This window comes from Ruditapes philippinarum, unplaced genomic scaffold, assembly GCF_026571515.1.
Source record: "Ruditapes philippinarum isolate M1 unplaced genomic scaffold, ASM2657151v2 ctg11712_1_1_1_1, whole genome shotgun sequence".
NCBI lineage: Eukaryota > Metazoa > Mollusca > Bivalvia > Venerida > Veneridae > Ruditapes > Ruditapes philippinarum.
The window spans coordinates 67,104-89,879 of record NW_026851575.1 but is presented as its reverse complement, the minus strand read 5'-3'; the positions used below and the strand labels follow the sequence as shown (position 1 = coordinate 89,879).

At 34.0% G+C, this 22,776-nt stretch overlaps 1 protein-coding gene across 1 annotated transcript; it reads left to right on the top strand.

Moving 5' to 3' along the window:
* Positions 1 to 1,458: 1,458 nt before the first annotated feature.
* Positions 1,459 to 22,681, top strand: LOC132748495 (zinc finger MYM-type protein 4-like). Its single transcript, XM_060738168.1, has 14 exons — positions 1,459 to 1,857; positions 5,796 to 5,933; positions 6,935 to 7,046; positions 7,933 to 8,043; positions 8,499 to 8,569; positions 8,914 to 9,076; positions 9,516 to 9,697; positions 10,096 to 10,213; positions 10,691 to 10,870; positions 11,469 to 11,939; positions 12,539 to 12,664; positions 13,110 to 13,376; positions 13,942 to 14,050; positions 14,652 to 22,681. Exons 1-14 carry the CDS (start codon positions 1,519 to 1,521, stop codon positions 14,839 to 14,841), a joined length of 2,577 nt encoding a protein of 858 aa, XP_060594151.1. The 5' UTR covers positions 1,459 to 1,518; the 3' UTR covers positions 14,842 to 22,681.
* The last annotated feature ends 95 nt before the right edge of the window (positions 22,682 to 22,776 follow it).

Below are 22,776 nucleotides of genomic sequence, written 5' to 3'. Positions count from 1 at the left end.
AAAATGCCCAGTCAGTTTTTTGCCAGAAAAATAAATAAAATTTTCAAATTTCTGAAGCGGCTGCATTGTAATGATTGACCTGAGCTTGAATAGATTGTAACCAATAGATTGCACGTAGAACTACTTTTGGCATTCATAGGAAAGGTCAATATGACCCAAAGTCTAGTTAATATTTTAGTTTTAAAAATCTTATAGTGTTTAAATTTCTATTTTTAAGTTTAAATCTGTACTGAAATTAATAAAAAAAATCTGTCAGTGCTAGTGACAAATAATGCCACCCAGACACAGTGGAAGCCAACCTAATCATTGTGCATAACTGTAGAAGTATAGAAAATTTAAAAAGTTTAACATTTTTAATCCAAAGCAAAACAATAAGGAGCATGCAGGTCAATAAAATTAGCTTTTTCAAGATTGAATTATGAATTTTGTTATTGTTATGAATTGAAGTATTTAAATTTGAATTTGCTTGTATTCAAAAGGTTGGGAAATGCAAATATAACATAGTTAGAAATGGAGATGTGAAACATCTGTTTTGATGATACCTGCTTCAAACAATTCCGTAGCAGTCCAACAACTTTACCTGAAACAGGCTGAGTCAGCTGCCAGGCCCAGACCTAAAACTGAAAAACCAGACCAACAGTAAACACAGCCCCTACACCAGCCAAAAAATAGTGTTACCAGTCAAGTCAGTACAAAAACCAACAAACAAGCATTCCAGCCGGTTTGTTTAACTTGTTACTTATCATCGTATTGCTTTCATTTGTGTGATAAAACATGCCCTCCAGAAATGAAAAATATTGCAGTGATATCTGCCTACTTTCAAAACAATTTCTTCCAAAACTTTTAATATCGTAAGAGTTAAATTAAATGATATAATTCCATAGAACTTGATTTCAACATTTATATACTATTACATATATTGGTAATTGAATGTATATTTTCCATATGTGAAAGACTTTTATATTAAGTATCCATTTTGTGGTTATTTTTTTAGCAGTCACAAGTTTACAAAACGTGCACAGTGTGCCAACTGATGAATGTTCCGCACTTCAAAACCGTTCCTAAACTGGCAAGGTCTCGACTTTTGTGAGTGAAGAATGTCTCGGGAAGTATCAAGGTGGACTAAGTAGCAATTGTAAGCTATTGCCCTCTGGGCCCAATCTTCCCAAATAACAAAGCTAAGTTTTGTTGTCGTGTTTTGGTAAGCGAAGTGAAACACTTCTGTAGCGTCAACTGTAACAATGATTATGTAAAACGAATGAAACTTGTGCATTCTGTAATAAAGACTTGGCTCAGAGCACAGATTCTTTTATGGCACCTGTTGGTGAAACATTTAAAGATTTTTTGTAGCCAAAGCTGTCTACAGAAGTTTTGAAGAAAAGAACAGTAAAGATGTTGAAATAGTGGGTGTGCAAAAAGGACAAAAGGCAACTAAAGCACCTAAAGGGCAATTTTGTATGTGCGGTGTTGTGTGGGAAAGTTGGACCGGTGAAGCATGAGTTTAAATTAGACTCGAAAATGAACCGATTATGTAGTGATCCGTGCTTCTCAGCATTCCAGTATGCAAATAAACTGACACTAAACACGTGCGATAATTGTGGTACAAATTTAAATGCGGAAAACCAAGCTCCACAATATGTACAGTTTGAAGGACAGCAGCGAAGATTCTGTAGTTTTATGTGTGTAAATACATTTAGAAATGCAAATAAGAAAACAGTGCCCTGTGCATGGTGTGCAAACAAGAAAAGTAACTTTGATATGATAGAACGAGTGGATGCTCATAACAAATATCAGTTGTTCTGTTCCTTGAATTGTCTATCACTGTATAGGGTTAACCTACAGGCTACTTCCAATCAGGTAACTTGTTATGTTAGTTTGTTATTTTTGTAATTAAACAGGCCATTATTTGAAAAGGGTAACACACTTAAATCGTTATGGTCAGTGTGTTTTACACCCAAAATATGTTGTAATTTAATAAACTTTTATTGTCATTACATTTGTATTGAAATTTTGCTGTTGTAAGTAGCATTAGAAGATAAATTTAAAATGCCCTAGAACAAGTTGTATAAGCACAGTGGGTAAAGGAACTGTATCTCATTTGGATGTCGCAAGCTGAAAATCGTGAATTTCAAAACAGGAAGCATGTTTGAGTGTAAGTAATTATGTTTTCTAAAGAAATTTTTCCACACTATGCACAAATTTTTGTTTTTAAGACAAAATCAAATCACTGGCATGAAACACATAGAGTATATCATATAGGTGTCAAATTTTTGTATTTAAATTTATTTATTTTTTTTTTAGTAAGAGCTTGTCAAATAAGAATTCAATGATGTATGCCATATATAAATAACTTCAATTTTAATCATACTAACCGGAGCAAGTTGACGTTTGTTTAGATATTGTCTAAATGTGATACACTTGTTAGATCAACACTGTGTGATCTGTTGTAAATTTCCTCAGTTGACATCTATATCTTATTTGCAAGCTGTGTATGCTATCTTGCGAGTCTCACTTGGTGATTAAAGGAATCTGTATCATTTATTGTGATTATTTGTGTTTTTGTTACCTTAATTGTGTAATGTGATTATGGACAGATAAACATTGTCAATAGGTTTTAAGAATAACGTTTAAGTATATGTAATTTTATACAAAAGATAGGAAAATAAATAATAGTAGGTTCGAATCCCAATAAAGCTTCGAATTCATTCATGTGAGGAAGCTATCCAGCAGCCTACGGAAAGTTGGTGGTTTCTACTCAGATGTCTGTTTATGTCTGAAATAATGCTAGGAAGGGCACCTGAGGTCTTAATCACCAGTAAAGCTGGAAAGTTTCCATATGACCTATACTGTGTTGGTGCAACAAAAGCCCCAGCCCAAAAAAAGCAAAAGAGAATTCCGGTTATCTCAGAACAAAAAAAAACATGCTATTATCATTCCTTCATCAACTATTAATTTTGCTTAAAGTATAAAATGATATGATGATAAAGTTCAGATCTTTTACTATTTTCCAGGAAACGCCGGATAAGACATCAGAAATAAAGGATATTGAAATGGATGACATTGATGAAAGTTTTGATAAAGAGTGTAATCGGTATATATGTAAAGTTTGTAACTATAATTCTAAGTACAAACAGAACCTGAAGAGACACATGAATATTCATCGTGAAGGCAAGTTTCCGTCACCAGTCAGCAATACTCCACCGAAACAAAAACTGAAAACATGTCATTCTTGTAGTATATGTAACTACACTTCAAGTAGGAAATCAAATTTCACTAGACATCTACAGGTTCATGAGACTGATGAACGTTTGAAAAAAATGAAAGAAATCTACATTTGTGAAACTTGTGGAAAACAATTTAAATCAAAATTTGCTCTCAAACTTCATACAGAATCCATTCATCTGAAAAAGTTTAAATTCAGTTGTCCGACGTGTGACAGAGGCTTCAATCAATTTCATCAGTTTAGAGGACATATGGCGTCACATCAAGAAAGTCTGAATGAAAAATGTTTACTGTGCTCGTCTACTTTTCGTTACAAAACAAGTTTAAATGAACACATTGAATCTGTTCATAAACAAGTTAAATTTGCTTGCTCTTTTCTTAATTGTGATGTACAATGCTCGTCAAATAGAGCTCTAATAGAGCATGTTAGAGCTAAACATAACAAAGACAGATTTCCATGTGATAAATGTGATAAGACTTTCAAATGGAGATCCAGTTTGAAATATCACAAAAGTCGTTTCCATAAGGATTAACTTAAGTTGTAACAGACAAATATTGACATATGTTATATATCTAAAGTACATTCTTATGATATATGGTCTGTTATGTGTATATTTGCTTCTGTTAGTCTGACCTTACATGCATAAAACAATGTTTACCATGTTTAATATTAAATTGATATTTCAAACAAGAAAAATGTGCTCATGCTATTGACCACACCATTTATTTTATGTGTTTGTTTTAACATGCATTAAGGACATGCTTTCAATTTGTTTCAATAATTTACATGCAAAAGAAATGCATTGTTGTTAAAAGGACATTTTTGTATTTATTTAAATTGTATATATGTTAAAAGAATAAGCCTTGTTTAAAGTGATTTGCCATAGATTAACTATCTTATGTATTTTTTGTTAGAAAGTATTATGTATTATTATCAGTAATCAGACTTATGATTTTATCATATTTAGAGCTGAGCTTGCATTCTTGTATATGTAAGTTCATATGAGTGCATTTGTTTAAATTCCAGGGTTTTTTTTTTTTTTATGACATACATTGTATGTGAAATTAGTCCCTAACAATTGATCTTTGGACATTTCGTCTAATGGTCATATGTCTCTTACCACAGATTCAGAAATCATGTGACACTAGTAGTCTGTCACTTGCAGAGAAATTGGTAATTACTGGTTAGTTATCCACAAAAGCCAGGTAGGTGGATGTACATATGACCAAAATGTGTTAAAATCAGTGTAAAAACCAGACAAATCAATTTTGTTTTTGCGTGTTTTCTTGTGTGGTATGGTTGTATCTTAGTTATCATTTGTATTTTGCATTTATATACTAAAGATATATGGCACAATTATTATCTGTGATGTCCATTGATTATTTGTGCTTCCTACATAAAATCATTACAATAAAATAGTTTTTGTAAATTAAAATGAATTTGTTGTTATCTAAAAAGAATATATTTGAAATGTGCTAACTTAAGTGATTTATTCAGAATTTCGTTCTAAAGTAAAGGTTGACTGAAGTATTTAGTCAAAAGTTTAACATTGAATATAATATATACAGCTTTGTAAACCATTTTGTTACAACATGATACATTTATACATTTGTCAAGATTATTAATTAAAACATAACTTTAACAGTTAATAATCCCTTCCTGACTTTCTTGGTGGAGGAAGACTGCAGGTGCCCCTAAGTGCATTATTTCAGTCAAAAACTGGCATCAAGTAGGACCACCAAGCCTCATTAATGTGTAAGGGTTTACATGCATGAAGGACATGCATTCGTTAGCTTAGGAAACTGCCCTAGGCTACTCATCTGGGCATTGGCCTAACACATTAAAGTCCACTAAACCGATAGGAAAATGGCAGTTGCCACTGGTTTCCTTTCTCTCATTTCTTGTACATGCCACATGTCCAACCTTTGCTTTATTTCTGATGTACTATATAATGGGGGTTAATACATCAACTTATTCTGGGTCAGTTTGACAATTGTAATTTTGTTGTACGGACAAATCACGTGAGGATCAGATCCCATACAGATATCTCACTCTGTTAAGAACTGCTGTCAAGAATCAATGTTAACATACAACTGATGGTCATGTGTATCTGGAAACTGTAAGTCTTTTTTGTACTAAACCATACAAAATACCTTAATTTCAATTGCTAATTAGATTGTAATATTTTAATGCATTATTGTCTATGCTTGTAACATATTTAGTACATGTACACTTTTACTGAACATTAATATTACTTCTTTTTCCATAACTTATTTATACTTCTCATATCAGTAAACTTTGCTACAGTTTTACAATCTTTTTGTTCCAACTTCCCAGTATACCAGAAAAAGTTGAAACTTTTTTCATTCATTTCTTTAGAAAACATAATAACTAACACTCAGACATGCTTCCTGTTTTGAAAGTCACGATTTTCAGCTTGCGACATCATGATGAGATACAGTTTGTTAACCCACTCTGGTAAGGAATTGAAATGGGGGTCATCTGCAAATTTGTTCTTTACTCAGAATGTATTTATATATTAATTTATTGGTTTGTTAATCTGTTCTTATAGGCAGTAACTTGTGACCAATGTCGGAAGTTTGTACCTGCCCAGTACCACTTGACAATGAGTGATGCATCGGTGAGAAATTTCTGTTCGTATGGTTGTGTGATGCAGTTCCAGGCACAGTTTCAAGCTCCTGCGAAACAGGTATTAAATAATTAACTTATAATGTAAACATATGACTTGCCAGCCAGCCCGCATAGCTCAATCGGTTAAAACAGGTATTAAATAATTTACTTATAATGTAAACATATGACTTGCCAGCCAGCCCGCATAGCTCAATCAGTTAAAACAGTTATTAAATAATTTACTTATAATGTAAACATATGACTTGCCAGCCAGCCGGCATAGCTCAATCGGTTAAAACAGTTATTAAATAATTTACTTATAATGTAAACATATGACTTGCCAGCCAGCCGGCATAGCTCAATCGGTTAAAACAGTTATTAAATAATTTACTTATAATGTAAACATATGACTCGCCAGCCAGCCCGCATAGCTCAATCAGTTAGAGCACGAGACTTGTAATCTTGACATTGTGGGTTCGATTCCAGGGCTGATCAACTAAAATTACTAATCAGTCTTTCAGATGAGACTTTAAATCGAGGTCCCGTGTTTGTGCTTTAACACTTGACATGTTAAAGAACCAGGAGGAGCTTCCGGAATTGGAGCATCTTTCTGTATCTTGCAATATCCCCCAAAATATAAAATGACTAATACTCTTCTGGAGGACTCCCCTACATGGGCAATCGGTGTCCAGTATAAATTTACTCAAATACACTCTTTGCAAATGACTTTGATCTTGTCCTAGGCTGTGATAGATACTAAAGCTGTGGCATTGATATTAATATTGATGATCTCAGGTTTGATCTATGGCACAGCATGCAAATGGTAGTATACTGTTGGCGTACTGACTACATTTTCATCTTGCTGATTATATTTTCATCTTGCTTACTGACTACATTTTCATCTTGCTGACTACATTTTCATCTTGCTGACTACATTTTCATCTTGCTGATTACATTTTCATCTTGCTTACTGACTACATTCTCATATTGATGGTAAATTAAGACGATTCCAAAAAGTTCATTTAAGAAATTCAGCATTGCAATTGTTAATTTAAAAAAAAAGAAATTGCTATGTTGCAGGTACCACAACAGAATTCGCTAAATACTGGAGTTGTTGGTAAAAGTACAATACCTGCTCAGCCACAGCAATCAACAACAACAACAACACGCTCTGGCAGGGTTGTTACAAAAGGTAAACAATTACTGTACTTTCTAAGCAAAAGATGATAATAATTCATTTGTTTGTGAGTCATACGAGTTTTAATTTATGACAAATTCATCCCTCTTCCTGCTGGAACCAAGTGTATAGCCTTTGCCAGCCTGTACATATGTGCTGTCTATACAACTTCAATACTGTTGGCAGCTCAATTTGGGTATTTCGATTCAAAGCAAGGCAAATCCATTGTTCAAATTAGCAGATGAATATTTATACCCCCAAAAACGAAGTTTGGGGGGGTATATAGGAGTCACCCGGTGGTCGGTCGGTCGGGCGGTCCAGACGTCCGTTGCATTTTCCTTGTCCGGAGCATAACTTGAAAACTAATGGTTGGAATTCAATATAACTACATACAATGGTCAAGCACATTGAGAGGAAGTGCAGTGCACAAGAACTATTACTCTATCTTCAGTATTTATAGAGTTATTGCCCTTTGTTCTTTTTCTTTGTCTTTCTGGACTTATTACAGAGTAATTCAATTAAACTTCATCAATGGCCAACCACATTGAAAGGAAATGCAACATACATGAACCACAATTATCTTTAATTGCCCACAACCATAACTCTATGTTTCAATTCTTTTACAAGGTATTCTGTAACTAGTAACATCCTCATTTCCGAAGCAGACTTGTGGGGGTATTAATCACATTTAGTGATAGTTCTAGTTCTAATGGGCCATTTTCATGTTAAGTGTCAGTATGCCCAGACTTATTAACATTTTAAAGTTTATGTCTTCTTTTATTTTATGCTAAGTATTGTTTTTTTATAAAAAAAAAAGTTACTGTATGTTATGTGAAAGATTGTACATGTATACTGGGGAATTTCTGGACTAAACTTGTTTTATTTGTTGATTTTTTTCTAGCTCCTAAAGTAGCCGCTGCTGTCCAGCAACAAGTTGCTGTCAAAAATAGAATGGCAAAGAAGGACGACTCATTCCCAATTATCTCTAATGTTGTTTCACTAGCTCCTCAAGGTACACTTGTATATACATCATATTATTAAACACTTATATCGAGAAGATTTATATGATGCTCCTTCATAATTTCAGTTTACTTCATCTTACCTACATTAACAAATATTATGACAATTCTTGTTTTCATGATCTATTGATAAAGGGACTTGCCTTCAAATCTCTTGCTTATCTGCCTTGACCACTGTATGATTAATTCTGTGTAGACATTATATGTTTTCATGTGAAGAAGCTCGGTAGGTTGGAGGTAAATGGTTTAATTCCTATGTTTGCCCGTGCGTAAAATAATGTAAGCTATGTCTCTTCTTTGGCTAATCAATAATTAAAAGTAATTGTAAGGCATTGATGTTATTGGTGGGACTTAAACAGCCCATCCATAAAAGAAAAGTCGTCCAGGCAGTCTACTTCATCTTGCTGCATATGATTTTCTTACAAGTCTGTTGTATTTGATGTTTCAGGTACACAACAACCGACTAACATTAAGACAACAACTCATGCCCTTGTAACTAACCAACAAACTGGAATCAAGGTAAATTATATAGGTTTATATTACTTGTATGACCATCCCTTTCCTATACACTAGACAGATGCTTCAAGGCCAGTTTAAAAAAAAAATAGGAAATTTTAACTTTGATTTAGATTTTAATTAATTACATTTGGAATTTGTGTTTTACTTACACATTGTGTTTAATGCATGAAAAAATATCCAGTTTTTTGATGTCCCAATTTATTTACAAAACATATAAGGGCTTACCAACTTGATTCTTAAATGAAAATGATATGCAAGTTAATATAATATTAAAACATTTGATAACTCAAAGACAGCTTGTCACATTTCTGTTGTTTATGTGATATTTCATTATTATTTTTTAGACGGCTACAACAACAACAGGGAACCAGACTGTCCAACAACAAATTATTATTCAGCCTCCACCACCGACATCTATGAAGAATAAATCTTTATTGTGTAAACCATTCACACAGACAAAAGCTACTTCTTGCCGACCACATACACAAATTAAAGAGGTTCAGACAGGTATGCTTGTTTATATTTAAGATAAAAAATATTTTATATTTAAGATAAAAAATTATTTTATATTGTAGATAAACAAAAATTATTTTGCTCAACAAAAAATATTCTAATGGAGCTGACGTTGCCACTTTTTCTTTCTTTCTGTCAATTTCTTTTTCTCATAACATTTTCTTTCATTGACATTTGTTTCATAATTTAAGATATTTGATTTGTTGGTATCAAGATGTGTGGGTCAAGGTCACCTAATTTGAACATTTTTTGTATGGACTTTTCTTTATAAAAACCCATATTTTAGATTTGATGGTGTTACAATTAAATAATATGTATAAATCAAAAAGGTAATCTTATGATGCATCAACTTTTCACAGTCCAATGAAGTAATTTCATGAAAACAATAAAGGTTATTAATATATACATGTACATATAAATGATCTAATTGCAGAGGGAAAAGCAGAGCCAGAGAAATACCTGATACCCATACCTGTACCTATATACTGTCCGACACCTCTAGCCATGTACTCTCTACCTACCCCAATATTTATACCAGTACCTGTACCAATACCAGTACCTGTGTTCATACCTACAACCAAAAAAAGTGCAAACAGCATACTAAAACAAATCAAGGTATGTATTACATATATTATACTGTTTATCTTGTGCTGAACACCAACTTTGAATTAAGGCAGTATAATTATAGTGAAATTATTTGTCAACAGTATTTTATTTTTCCTGTTGAAATTGTTTGACATTATATTTTAAGGAACTGCTGTTAAGCAAAGACCAATTATTCCATTTCCCAAAACTGACCTTAATGGGTCAGGTCTTACACTAATGAGTCACATAGATATAGATGTTTTATAAAAGGAAAACTTTGTATTTCATAAAAAAAAAACATTTTTTGTATTTTGTGGTTAATTAAACTGCCTACCTGTAAGTATATTACAAATACTTGCTGTGTGAATTGCTGATCATCTTACCATCTATGTTACAAAAACAACTTCTGTACTGTCCTTGGTCTATAGGAAATTCGGGAGAAGATTCCAGCTGATCCACTGGAGGCGGAGTTATTGATGATGGCGGAGGCTGTGGCAGGGAAAGAGGAGGAGTCAAGTAGCAGCAGTGAGGAGGAAGATAATACTGGTATTGTTAATCATATAAATTCTTGGTGATATATCCTGTAACATTTGGTGATAAACCTTTCTATAAACTTCTTGTTGATAAACTTTTCTCTGAGGTTAATAATTATCTGTGATAAATATTTCTTCATATATGTTGGTGTTAAACCTTTCATATCCATATTGAATAATAACCTGGTCTTACCTTGAATTGATATACTTTGCAGAATTAGAAATACGAAAATTTATAACCAAAATACTGTGAGCAGTCTATTTCTTTTGAAGCTGTCTCATGTCCATTTGACCCTCATTGTTTTAGGTTCAAATCTTGCTATGAGTGTTGAATACTTGCATTAGAGAATGCAGCTAACCTACAGAATGTTGGTGGTTCTACCAATACACACCTTTCTCTGTTAGAATGTTGCCATTTGATCTAAGAGGTTTTGTATCATTTAAAACTCATGGAGTGGTATTAAAAATTTCTTGATGGTTTTATTTACAGCTCCCCCGGAGAAGGAAACAAGTACACCAGCGCCACCTACAAGCAGTAGTGGAGGAGGAGGTGGGGGTGGTGAACTAGGGGAGGACATGTTACAGATGGCGTTACGTATGGCATCAGAAATGACAGACGAACCCGTCATGGATCTAGAAAACTCCTTGGAACCAGTAGCTGTCAATACAGGTAGTTTCACTGATGCAGTGACAAATCTTAAAAAATGTGTTTAGCTTTTAAATGATCTTTACCTTTAATCATTAATTTGCAGTTCTATATGAGGGCTATTATGGCATTGCATGTTACGAACATCTTGTTATTTTACCATTCTAACAACATATTATTTTGTGATTTGTATCTAAGTTGATTTTATTTTGTTGTAAAGTATTTGTTATTCTCAAACAGTCATTAAAAAAAAGACAAGGACTTGGCATGAACTGATTTAACCTATGTAGCTCAATGTACTTGTCAATTTTGACCGCTTCCGTGGTAGAGGGGTTAGAGTTGATTACTTCTAATCCAGTTACCTCTCTGGCGTGGGTTCCATCCCCGGGAGATGCTTTGGTTGTTTAGCACAGAGGAAGGTAGTCTAGTACTGGTGTAACTCTCCAGGAACGATGGTTAGGAAACTACCCTCCTATATGACTGAAATACTGTTGGGAAAAGGCGTAAAATGAAACAAACAAACAAACAAAACAAAATCAATTTTGACTATGATGTAAAAGAGGAATTGATAGATGATTAAAAATATATCCTGTTGGACTTAATGTAATTTATTCTGTAACAGAGCCACCCCCTCAGCCAAAGCCAGTTATCCCCACCACCCCACAACCTGTAGAGGATGATGATGAATATGTTCCAACATCAGCTCGTTCACGACGTTCAAGGGGAGGTAACAAACGTCAGTCACGTAGTACGCCAAGAAGAAACCCAAAACGTCAGAAAGTTGAATTACAACCGCAGTATCACGAGGCCACGCCATCACCTCCAGCCCCCGCAGCTCCTCCCCCTGACGCTAACTTCCATCTGAAATACACGTACGGTGTTAATGCATTCAAACACTGGGTACTACAGAAAAATACCCAGATCGAACAAGCTTCTAAACCAGGGCATGGGAAACATTTAAAAACATTTAAGACAGATATCCTACAGTGTACAGCGGATGAGTTGAATTATTCATTGTGTCTATTTGTGAAAGAAGTACGGAAACCTAATGGAGAGGAATATGCAGTAGACAGTATATATTACCTGTGCTTAGGTAGGTACTTGAGTTACGGGCATTTTATTACTTACTCCAATATTAATCAGTATTATTTTGTGTTGGATACTTGAATCAAGCTTGTAATGACAGTAAGATCACTGTTAGATTAAATTCTTTTTAAAGGTTGATTCTGTACTGTATCAAACAATAAAGACTTGGGTGTTTGTACAATAACTAGGTTGCAGAAATAGTAGAAACATGTGCTAATATGTTTGGTAAAATATTAAATGAAATATTGATATATAAGGGTTTTGTTTCACAGTATGTATCGGTGAAAGCAGCATTGTTATATACATTGCATTGGTATACTGATATATTGTTGCACCACTAGATATTACAATATGGTTAAAATGGAAATCAGAATGTTCTCTCAAATTGCCATTCCGTTAATGTGAGAGTTAAAATGCTTTTAAAGCCAGAACATATTAATTAAGAATAGCTCTTTTAAGTGTGAAATTAAGATTGTGCAAAGAATTTTAGTTTCAGAAATTAAACATTTACAGTCAATTTTATGTTAATATTGTTAATGAAGAAACATATAGACAATTATCTATTACATTATGTTTATTACACATTATAGTGTTTCATATTTGTAGGTATACAGCAATACTTGTTTGAGAATGGGAGAATAGATAATATCTTCACTGACTTTTATTATGAAAGATTTACTGAAGGACTGAATGAGATTCTCACCAGATACGAACCCAAACTGAATCATGCAGGTAATGTATCATTACTTACTTTACTATCTATATTTATAGGGTCACTGTAAGAGTAAATGTTTGACATTTTGATATTAAACTTAATGATATCATAACATAGAGTAATAGTATATTTATTTTGATTTGATTACAAAATATTGCTGATCTTTTTAGGTCACAACCATGATAATGACTATTTTGACAGTCTGGTATACATTTTTGCCAGTTATATTTCTGTCTAATGTCAATAAGCAGATATTTTGATGGCAACTCCTAAATTTCATATATTGAATTTACAGTAATCTCATTATTGAAATATGATAAATTAGACTTAAAGAAGATAGGGGGACAGATTTTTTAACTTCTTATATAAATAATCAGATGTTTGGCAGTTCTGCCAATTAGTTAGCCATATTGAAAGTTACATGCGTAATTTTACAATTCAATATGATTATATATATAACAGGTCAGTTAGTGTGCCGTATAGAAGAAGAACATCTATGGGAGTCGAAACAGCTTGGAGCTCATTCACCTCATGTCCTCCTCAACTCTCTGGTTTACTTTAACACCAAATATTTCATGTTAAAAACATCGGAGGATCACCTCAAACTCTCTTTTACTCACATCATGAAACATTGGAAGAAAACAGCAAGTGGGCGGGGCTCCGGTACCGGTCCTAATGCTGGTAGGAGTGTCTATCTAAGATACTACTGTCCTACACCACAGGGGAAAGGTATGTTCATTGTTATATATTCAATACTTACAGTAAAGTAGAGAGCCTCTACAACATGGCAGTTTTGATCACTGATTCAAATCAGTTGCTTATTCACTTACAATGTATATTGGTTCAGATCATGTAAGAAACCTATCCAGCTAGCATATGGAAGGTCATTAATCTACTTAAATGGAGATAATGTACAAAAATGGTCCTTAGGTCTTGTTTGAAGGGGCACATGAGGTTAAGCATTTAGGATTAGCATTGTAAAAACATGGGCCCAGTACATGTTTTCTGTTGCGTTTTGTTTGTTGACACTTCTACTACTATGTTGTTTTTACATTGTACTCTACTACAATTTAATGTCATGGATAAAAGAGTAACTTGTGTATTGGTACAGAATCCAAAAATACTATATTTCCAAAAATACTGCCTTCAGGTTTTTATGGAATAAATATTATAGTGATGTTGCATCGAAATAAATAAACAATTGATAATGAACTAACAAATACTTATTATGGAATACTCATTATGGACACAACAAATTGCCTCATTAATGGATTGTTTTAAGTAACTTTGACAGATAATCAGAAGAAGAAGAAAGAGGAGATGCCAGTGTATGAGCAGACAGAAAATCTGGATAATCCATTGAGATGTCCAGTTAAATTGTACGAGTTCTACCTATCAAAATGGTTAGTGTCCTTATTACATTTATAATTGATATCATTGCTTGTGGTTTATATCCATTTCAGTGTTCGTTAAGACAGGGTTCTTAACATTATAATAATTATTAGCTTGACTGAATTTAAAAGGCAAATGCCTACCACTAGTGCACAACTTCATGTTGTTCTGTAATGGCACTTTGTTTATATACTTTATATCTCCGTGGTCGAGGAGTTAGAGTCGATGACTTCTAATCCAGTTACCTCTCTGGCGTGGGTCTGATCCCCGGGAGATGCTTTGGTAGTTCACTGTTTAGCACGGAGGAAGGTAGTCTAGTACTGGTGTAACTCTCCAGGAACAATGGTTAGGAAACTACCCGCCTTTATGACTGAAATACTGTTGGGAAAAGGCGTAAAATGAAACAAACAAACAAACTATACTTTATATCACTGACAAGCAGTTATCTTCATTATCTTATTAGGCCAGGTTAACTATTTTATTAATAAGATAAATAATTGAATATCAGTATTGGTTTATAATGATTTATCTTCTTCAATCAAAGTACTTTAATGTTGTAAAACTTTGTCACTCCTATAACGTTGTTAATTAGAATTTTTTTTGTATTTTCAGTCCTGAAAGTATCAAGAACCGTAATGACACTTTCTACCTGAAGCCAGAAAGGTCCAGTGTTCCAGATAGTCCAGTCTGGTACTCCAACCAATCTATAAATATTGAACATTTAACAAAACTGTTAAACAGAATTCGATTGGTCCGTGAGATTCAGGAGGCTCATTTGCATACACAACCAATTTACATATAAACTACAGATGATATTGGTGATTATAGAACACACATTGGAAGAGATGGTTTTACTGTTTCTGCAGCTTTCCAAGGTTTCTGCAGCTAAAGATGATTGAATTATCAGAATAACTATATAGGTATCGTTCAATAGCCAGAAAGTCATTAAAATTGATGGTGGCTCTTTTTTGAAAACAAAAGTGTTCGAAAGGTATAGTATAATGACTAGACCTATGAGCTTTTTTTCAACCCCCGACCTATGAGCTTTTTTTCAACCACCATTTGCTTTTTTACAAGACCTGTGTTGTTTTTTTTTCTACCACCACAATTTTCTGCGACGTCTTTGTCATATTCTGCAGGGAAAACATCTTGTCATATTGCAGAGATATTGATCCTTGTCATTTGGTTTGAGATATTCTCGAAAACTTATTTACATAATTGACTGATTGACATCAAACAAGAAAATCAGCTGTACTGTACATGCTTTATAGTGTATCATAAGCTTATATTAGTGGAGGTAATTGATATGCTTCTTGTTTAATGTAGTGAATATGAAAGCATATTTGCTTGCTTTTATGTATAAACAAGATTATTTCCAAGATTGCAGCACTACCATGTGTCTCCCTGTAGCAAAATATTGTTGAAATGTTTCTTATTTCTATATATCTATATATAGAAGTTTTTAGAAGTAAATCTTTAGGTTTACACAGTTTTCGAAGAAAACTTGTCCGATTATTTCATTATACCAGTGATTTGCATTATTACTTTTTTTATCATTTTTTTTAAAATCATGTTGAAATTGTTTTTAATTCATAAACCACCACTTTGTTACATTTATTTTCATTCATAGTTTTTGTATATTTTTAATCAATGAAATGTAAATAAATCCTACATCAAAGCAAAACCGATATAAAATTGTTTACTATATAATTTGTCATCTTAGTGCAATAACAAGTTAACTCTTATAAAATTATATTAGGAGTTGACCTGTAATTGTACAAAGGGGGCAAAATTATGATAGAAATTTGATGATTTTCACAATCAGAAAATGCAATTATTTGTATGCAATTATGATAGTGATTCTTGGAACTTGGGCCAAATTGGTTGGCAAAAATCGACTATAAATAATGTGCATGCATTGAAGATGACAGAATATCGTCAAAAATTATTAAATTGAGGTTGGGAAAGGTTTTGTACACATCACTTCATTACTGCATAAAACCATAAAAAATATTGATGATTAAGTCGATTCATTTGTTCTAGAAATGATGTTGTTTTTGTCAATATTTTCGTCATAGTATATATATACATAGAGCTAGAATTTTTTTTGTCATTTTTCACTCCTGGCATTCAGTCGGTCATTTGTAAATTTTTGTAACTTCTTTAATTGTATATTTACAACATCAGTATATGTGTTGCTATCTCAGTTGTATTTTTAGCTCACCTGTCACAAAGTGACAGGGTGAGCTTTTGTGACTGCTTTTCGTCCGGCGTCCGTCCGTAAACTTTTGCTCTAAATGACATCTCCTCATAAACCACTGAGCCAATTTTATCCAAACTTCACAGGAACGTTCCTTTGGTGGTCACCTTTAAAAATTGTTCAAAGAATTTAATTCCATGCAGAACTCTGGTTGCCATGGCAACCAAAAGAAAAATCTTTAAATATCTTCTTTTAAACAACCCTAAGAGCTAGAGCTTAGATATTTGGCATGAAACATCTTCTAGTGAGTGTCTACCAAGTTTGTTCAAATAAAAGCCCTGGGGTCAAAATTGGCCCCGCCCCAGGGGGTCATTGATTTTCCCTATATGCATATAGTAAAAACTTAAAAAATCTTCTTTTAAAGAACCGTAAGAGCTAGAGCTTAGATATTTGGCATGAAACATCTTCTAGTGAATGTCTACCAAGTTTGTTCAAATAAAAGCCCTGGGGTCAAAATTGGCCCCGCCCCAGTGGGTCATTGTTTTTCCCGCTAAGTATAGTAAAAACTTAAAAAAGTCTTCTTTTAAAAAATTCAAATAGCTAGAGCTTAGATTTTAAACATGAAACATCTTCTAGTGGGTGTCTACCAAGTTTGTTCAAAGAAAAGCCCTAGGGTCAAAATTGGCCCGACCCCAGGGAGGTCATAGATTTTCCATATATGCATATAGTAAAAACTTAAAAAATCTTCTTTTAAAGAACCCAAAGAGCTAGAGCTAAGATATTTAGCATGAAACATGTTCTAATGGGTGTCTACCAAGTTTGTTCAAATAAAAGCCCTGGGGTCAAAATTGGCCCCGCCCCAAAAACTTAAAAAATCTTCTTTTAAAGAACTCAGAGAGCTAGAGCTAGAGCTTAGATATTTGGCATGAAACATCTTCTAGTGAATGTCTACCAAGTTTGTTCAAATAAAAGCCCTGGGGTCAAAATTGGCCCCGCCCCAGTGGGTCATTGTTTTTCCCGCTAAGTATAGTAAAAACTTAAAAAAGTCTTCTTTTAAAAAATTCAAATAGCTAGAGCTTAGATTTTAAACATGAAACATCTTCTAGTGGGTGTCTACCAAGTTTGTTCAAAGAAAAGCCCTAGGGTCAAAATTGGCCCGACCCCAGGGGGGTCATAGATTTTCCATATATGCATATAGTAAAAACTTAAAAAATCTTCTTTTAAAGAACCCAAAGAGCTAGAGCTAAGATATTTAGCATGAAACATGTTCTAATGGGTGTCTACCAAGTTTGTTCAAATAAAAGCCCTGGGGTCAAAATTGGCCCCGCCCCAAAAACTTAAAAAATCTTCTTTTAAAGAACTCAGAGAGCTAGAGCTAAGATATTTAGCATGAAACATGTTCTAATGGGTGTCTACCAAGTATGTTCAAATAAAAGCCCTGGGGTCAAAACTGGCCCCGCCCGGGGGGGTCATTGATTTTCCTTATATGTGTATAGCAAAAACTTAAAAATCTTCTTTGAAAAAACCCAAATAGCTAGAGTTTAGATATTAAGCATGAAACATCTTTAAGTAAATATCTACACAGTTTGTTCAAATAAAAGCCCTGGGGTCAAAACTGGCCCTGCCCCAGGGGTGTCATTGTTTTTAACTATATGTGTATAGTAAAAACTTTAAAAATCTTCTTTTAAAAAACGCATTGAGCTAGAACTTAGATTTTTAGCATGAAACATCTTCTTATGGGTGTCTACCAAGTCTGTTCAAATAAACAAATAAAAGCCCTTGGGTAAAAATTGGCCTGGGGGTGGGGGGGGGGCCTATATACAGGTGAGCGACCTCAGGGCCATCATGGCCCTCTTGTTATATGTTACTGGAGAAAAGTTTGAGAGTAAACACACATGAAATATTTGATTACAGGAAGTTTTGTTTATAGAAGTGTTGAACAGAAAAGTGTCATATTGGCTCCATATTCCTAGTCTATAAATGAACATGTTAGACTGGGTGATTTATTTCACAGGAGTTGAGATTGTTATTATAATTGGCAGCTCCAGTACCAGGGTTGTGGAATTATGTTCTGAACTTTATTTTGTATGAATCATTTATTGTCCCCCGCCTTTTCGAAGAAAAAAGGGGGATATAGAAATAGGCTCCGTCCGTCTGTCCGTCCGTCACACTTTCGTGTCCGGTCCATAACTTTGTCATTTATCAAAGGAATTTGAAATAACTTGGCACAAATGTTTGTTATAATAAGACTATGTGTCATGCGCAACAATCAGACCCCTACCTCCAAGGTCAAGGTCGCACTTGCTAATTCAAGGTCAACATTGTCTATTTAAGGGTATATGTCGTGTCCGGTCTATAACTTTCTTATCTATGAAGGGATTTTGTTAATACTTGCCATAATTGTTCACAATAATCAGACGATGTGTCATGCGCAAAAACCAGTCACCTACCTTCAAGGTCAAGGTCACACTTGGAGGTCAAAGATTAACATAGTCTGTTACAGGGTATATTTCGTGTCCGGTCCATAACTTTGTCATTTATCAAAGGAATTTAAAATAACTTGGCACAAATGTTTGTTATAATAAGACGATGTGTCATGCGCAACAATCAGACCCCTACCTCCAAGGTCAAGGTCGCACTTGCTCATATAATGTCAACATTGTCTATTTGAGGGTATATGTCGTGTCCGGTCTATAACTTTCTTATCTTTGAAGGGATTTTGTAAATACTTGCCACAATTGTTCACAATAATGAGATGATGTGTCATGCGTAACAATCGGTTACCTACCTCCAAGGTCAAGGTCACACTTGGAGGTCAAAGATTAATATAGTCTGTTATAGGGTATATTTTGTGTTCGATCCATAACTTTTTTATATATCAAAGGATTTTGAAAATACTTGGCACAAATAGTCACTATAATAAGACGATGTGTCATGCGCAACACCTACATCCCTACCTCCAAGGTCAAGGTCACATTTCGAGATCAAAAATTAACATTGTCTGTTAAAGGGTATATATTGTGTCCAATCTAGAACTTCCTTATAGTTCAAGGGATTTTGAAATAACTTGGCACAAATAATCACAATAATAAGAAGATATGTCAAGTACAACACCTGCACCCAAGGTCACACTTAGAGGTCAAAAGTTAACAGAGTCTGTTATATGGTATACTTTGTGTCCCGTCTATAACTTCTTCATAGATCAAGGGATTTTGAAAATACTTGGACTAAATAGTCACAATAATAAGATGATATGTCATGTGTAACACCAGTGTCCCTACCTCCAAGGTCAAGGTCACATGTAGAGGTCAAAGATTTACATAGTCTGTTATAGGGTATATTTTGTGTCCAGTCCATAACTTTTTCATAGATCAAGGGATTTTAAAAATACTTTGCACAAATAATCACAATAATAAGACGATATGTCAGGTCCAAATCATGGGTCCCTACCTCCAAGGTCACACTAAGAGGTCAAAGATTAACATAGTCTGTTAGAGGGTATATTTTGTGTCCCATCTATAACTTCTTCATAGTTCAAGGGATTTTGAAAATAGTTACAATAATAAGACGATATGTCATGCACAACACCTGGACCCCTACCTCCAAGGTCAAGGTCACACTAAGAGGTCAAAGCTTAACATTCATTTTATTTCTTTAATAAATTTATTGTTGCATTTGCAGATCTAGCATTGATCATAATTTTGGACTGAAAATCCTTAGATCCATACCTCAATCTTTTGAAATAGCACAATTTTATGCTTCATATAAAACTTCCCCAAGGCGGGGGACGTTGGTAACTCTGTTACAAATTCTTGTTTTGTATGAATCATGTTACAATACCATGAATATTATATGTATTTAATACACATACATGGTTGTTAACTCCTTGTTACAGAATTTGGTTCACTTATTATTTTGAAATATTATACAGAATGAATTTATTGAAGATCTGAGCATGTTCAAATTTAACAGTCATTTGTGTTGAGTGTTGTTAGTTTTTAGCTCACCTGAGCATATGCTCAGGGTGAGCTATTAGGATCACTCTTCGTCCGTCGTACGTCATCCGTTCACACTTTTAAAACGACATCTCCTCTGAAACCATAAGGCAGATCATAATGAAACTTCACAGGGATGTTCCTTGTGTGAAGCCTTAACAAAGTTGTTCAAAGAATTCCATTCCATGCAGAACTCTGGTTGCCATGGCAACCAAAAGAAAAAACTTTAAATATCTTCTTCTAAAAAACCCAAAGAGCTAGAGCTTAGATATTTGGCATGAAACATCTTCTAGTGAGTGTCTACCAAGTTTGTTCAAATAAAAGCCCTGGGGTCAAAATTGGCCCCGCCCCAGGGGGTCATTGATTTTCCCTATATGCATATAGTAAAAACTTAAAAAATCTTCTTTTAAAGAATCCAAAGAGCTAGAGCTAAGATATTTAGCATGAAACATCTTCTAATGGGTGTCTACCAAGTTTGTTCAAATAAAAGCCCTGGGGTCAAAATTGGCCCAGCCCCAGGGGGTCATTGATTTTCCCTATATGCATATAGTAAAAACTTAAAAAATCGTCTTTTAAAGAATGCAAAGAGCTAGAGCTAAGATATTTAGCATGAAACATGTTCTAATGGGTGTCTACCAATTTTGTTCAAATAAAAGCCCTGGGGTCAAAATTGGCCCCGCCCCAGGGGGTCATTGATTTTCCCTATATGCATATAGTAAAAACTTAAAAAATCTTCTTTTAAAGAATGCAAAGAGCTAGAGCTAAGATATTTAGCATGAAACATCTTCTAATGGGTGTCTACCAAGTTTGTTCAAACAAATCCCTGGGGTCAAAATTGGCCCCGCCCCAGGAGGTCTTTGATTTTCCCTATATGCATATAGTAAAAACTTAAAAAATCTTCTTTTAAAGAATGCAAAGAGCGAGAGCTAAGATATTTAGCATGAAACATGTTCTAATGGGTGTCTACCAAGTTCGTTCAAATAAGAGCCCTGGGGTCAAAATTGGCCCCGCCCCGGGGGTCATTCATTTTCCTTATATGTTTATAACAAGAACTTAAAAGATCTTTTTTGAAAAAAGAAACAAAAAGCTAGAGTTTAGATACTAAGCAGTGAGTGCTTTGTGAGTGTCTTCCAAGTTTGTTCAAATAAAAGCCCTGGGGTCAAAATTGGCCTTGCCCGGGGGGGGTCATTCATTTTCCTTATATGTGTATGACAAAAACTTACAAAATCTTCTTTGAAAAAACTCAAATAGCTAGAGTTTAGATATTAAGCACGAAGCATCTTCTAGTGAGTGTCTACAAAGTTTGTTCAAATAAAAGCCCTGGGGTCAAAATTGGCCCCGTCCCAGGGGACATTGATTTTCCTTATATGTGTATAGCAAAAACTTAAAAATCTTCTTTGAAAAAACCTGAATAGCTAGAGTTCAGATATTAAACATGAAACATTGTCTAGTAAGTGTCTACAAAGATTGTTCAAATAAAAGCCCTGGGGTCAAAACTGGCCCTGCCCCAGGTGTGTCATTGTTTTTAACTATATGTGTAAAGAAAAAGACTTGAAAAAAAATCTTCTTTTAAAAAACCCAACAAGCTATACCTTAGATGTTTAGCATGAAACATCTTCTAATGGGTGTCAACCAAGTTTGTTCAAATAAAAGCCCTGGGATTTAAACTGGCCATGCTCCGGGGGCCTATATACAGGTGAGCGACTTTAGGGCCATCATGGCCCTCTTGTTTCAGAAAAGTTCAGATTCCAGGCTGTAGTTTAATAGGGACATGCATGTTGATCTGCTATTTTCAGATTAATAACAGATGAAAATTCAGAATCGGAATAGACATTTTTTCTACACAATAAATACATAATAATACATATTTTTTTAAGATATTGAATGTTTGTCCATTGCTCATGGATTAACATGTGAAGTTTTATTATAATCACTCTCTTTATAGAGAAAGATGTTTTATCTAACTGAAGTGGGTTAGACTATCTAGTTTGTTTTATATCTAACATTTAATCTGCTGAAACTTAAGTCATTAGGCTTTGTATAGTGCTAGGGCAGCCTGCAGATCTTTGCCGTCTTATCACACTCTATGTGGTTAAAAGCTTAAAGTTCCCTTCAACTTTGAATGGACTGTTCCAAGGTCAGCAGGCTCAGAGTTAGATTTGATACCAAGAGCAAATAATGTTGTGTTCATCTTAATAACAATTGTACATTATCACTTTGTATATAATGAAGAAAAAAATTAACTGAATATTCAGGTAAGCATTTTAAATGTTCAAGTACGCTTGAAGAAATTGTCATACATACATACATGTTGTTAAATATTTCATTACTTACAGCGATTCTTACTATTTTCCAAGTGTTAGAGAGAGCTTTTTGTACATTGTTAAAGTCATGTAGTCCATTTGTAGCCTGATTTATTAGTAGAAATAAAATTCATAAATAAAATATGTGCGTCAGTGTTTTACTTAGTAACCAGTTTGAAATGTTTAATTAGTTAGGAGTTATATATGTAGCTGTTATAACATCCTCGAAAAAAAACTTC

Coding starts and splice junctions, on each gene's coding strand:
- LOC132748495 (XM_060738168.1), top strand. CDS start 1,519: ATGAACCGATTATGTAGTGATCCGTGCTTCTCAGCATTCCAGTATGCA. Junction 1,858..5,795: donor TACAGGCTACTTCCAATCAG/GTAACTTGTTAT, acceptor CTGTTCTTATAG/GCAGTAACTTGTGACCAATG. Junction 8,570..8,913: donor ACCAACAAACTGGAATCAAG/GTAAATTATATA, acceptor ATTATTTTTTAG/ACGGCTACAACAACAACAGG.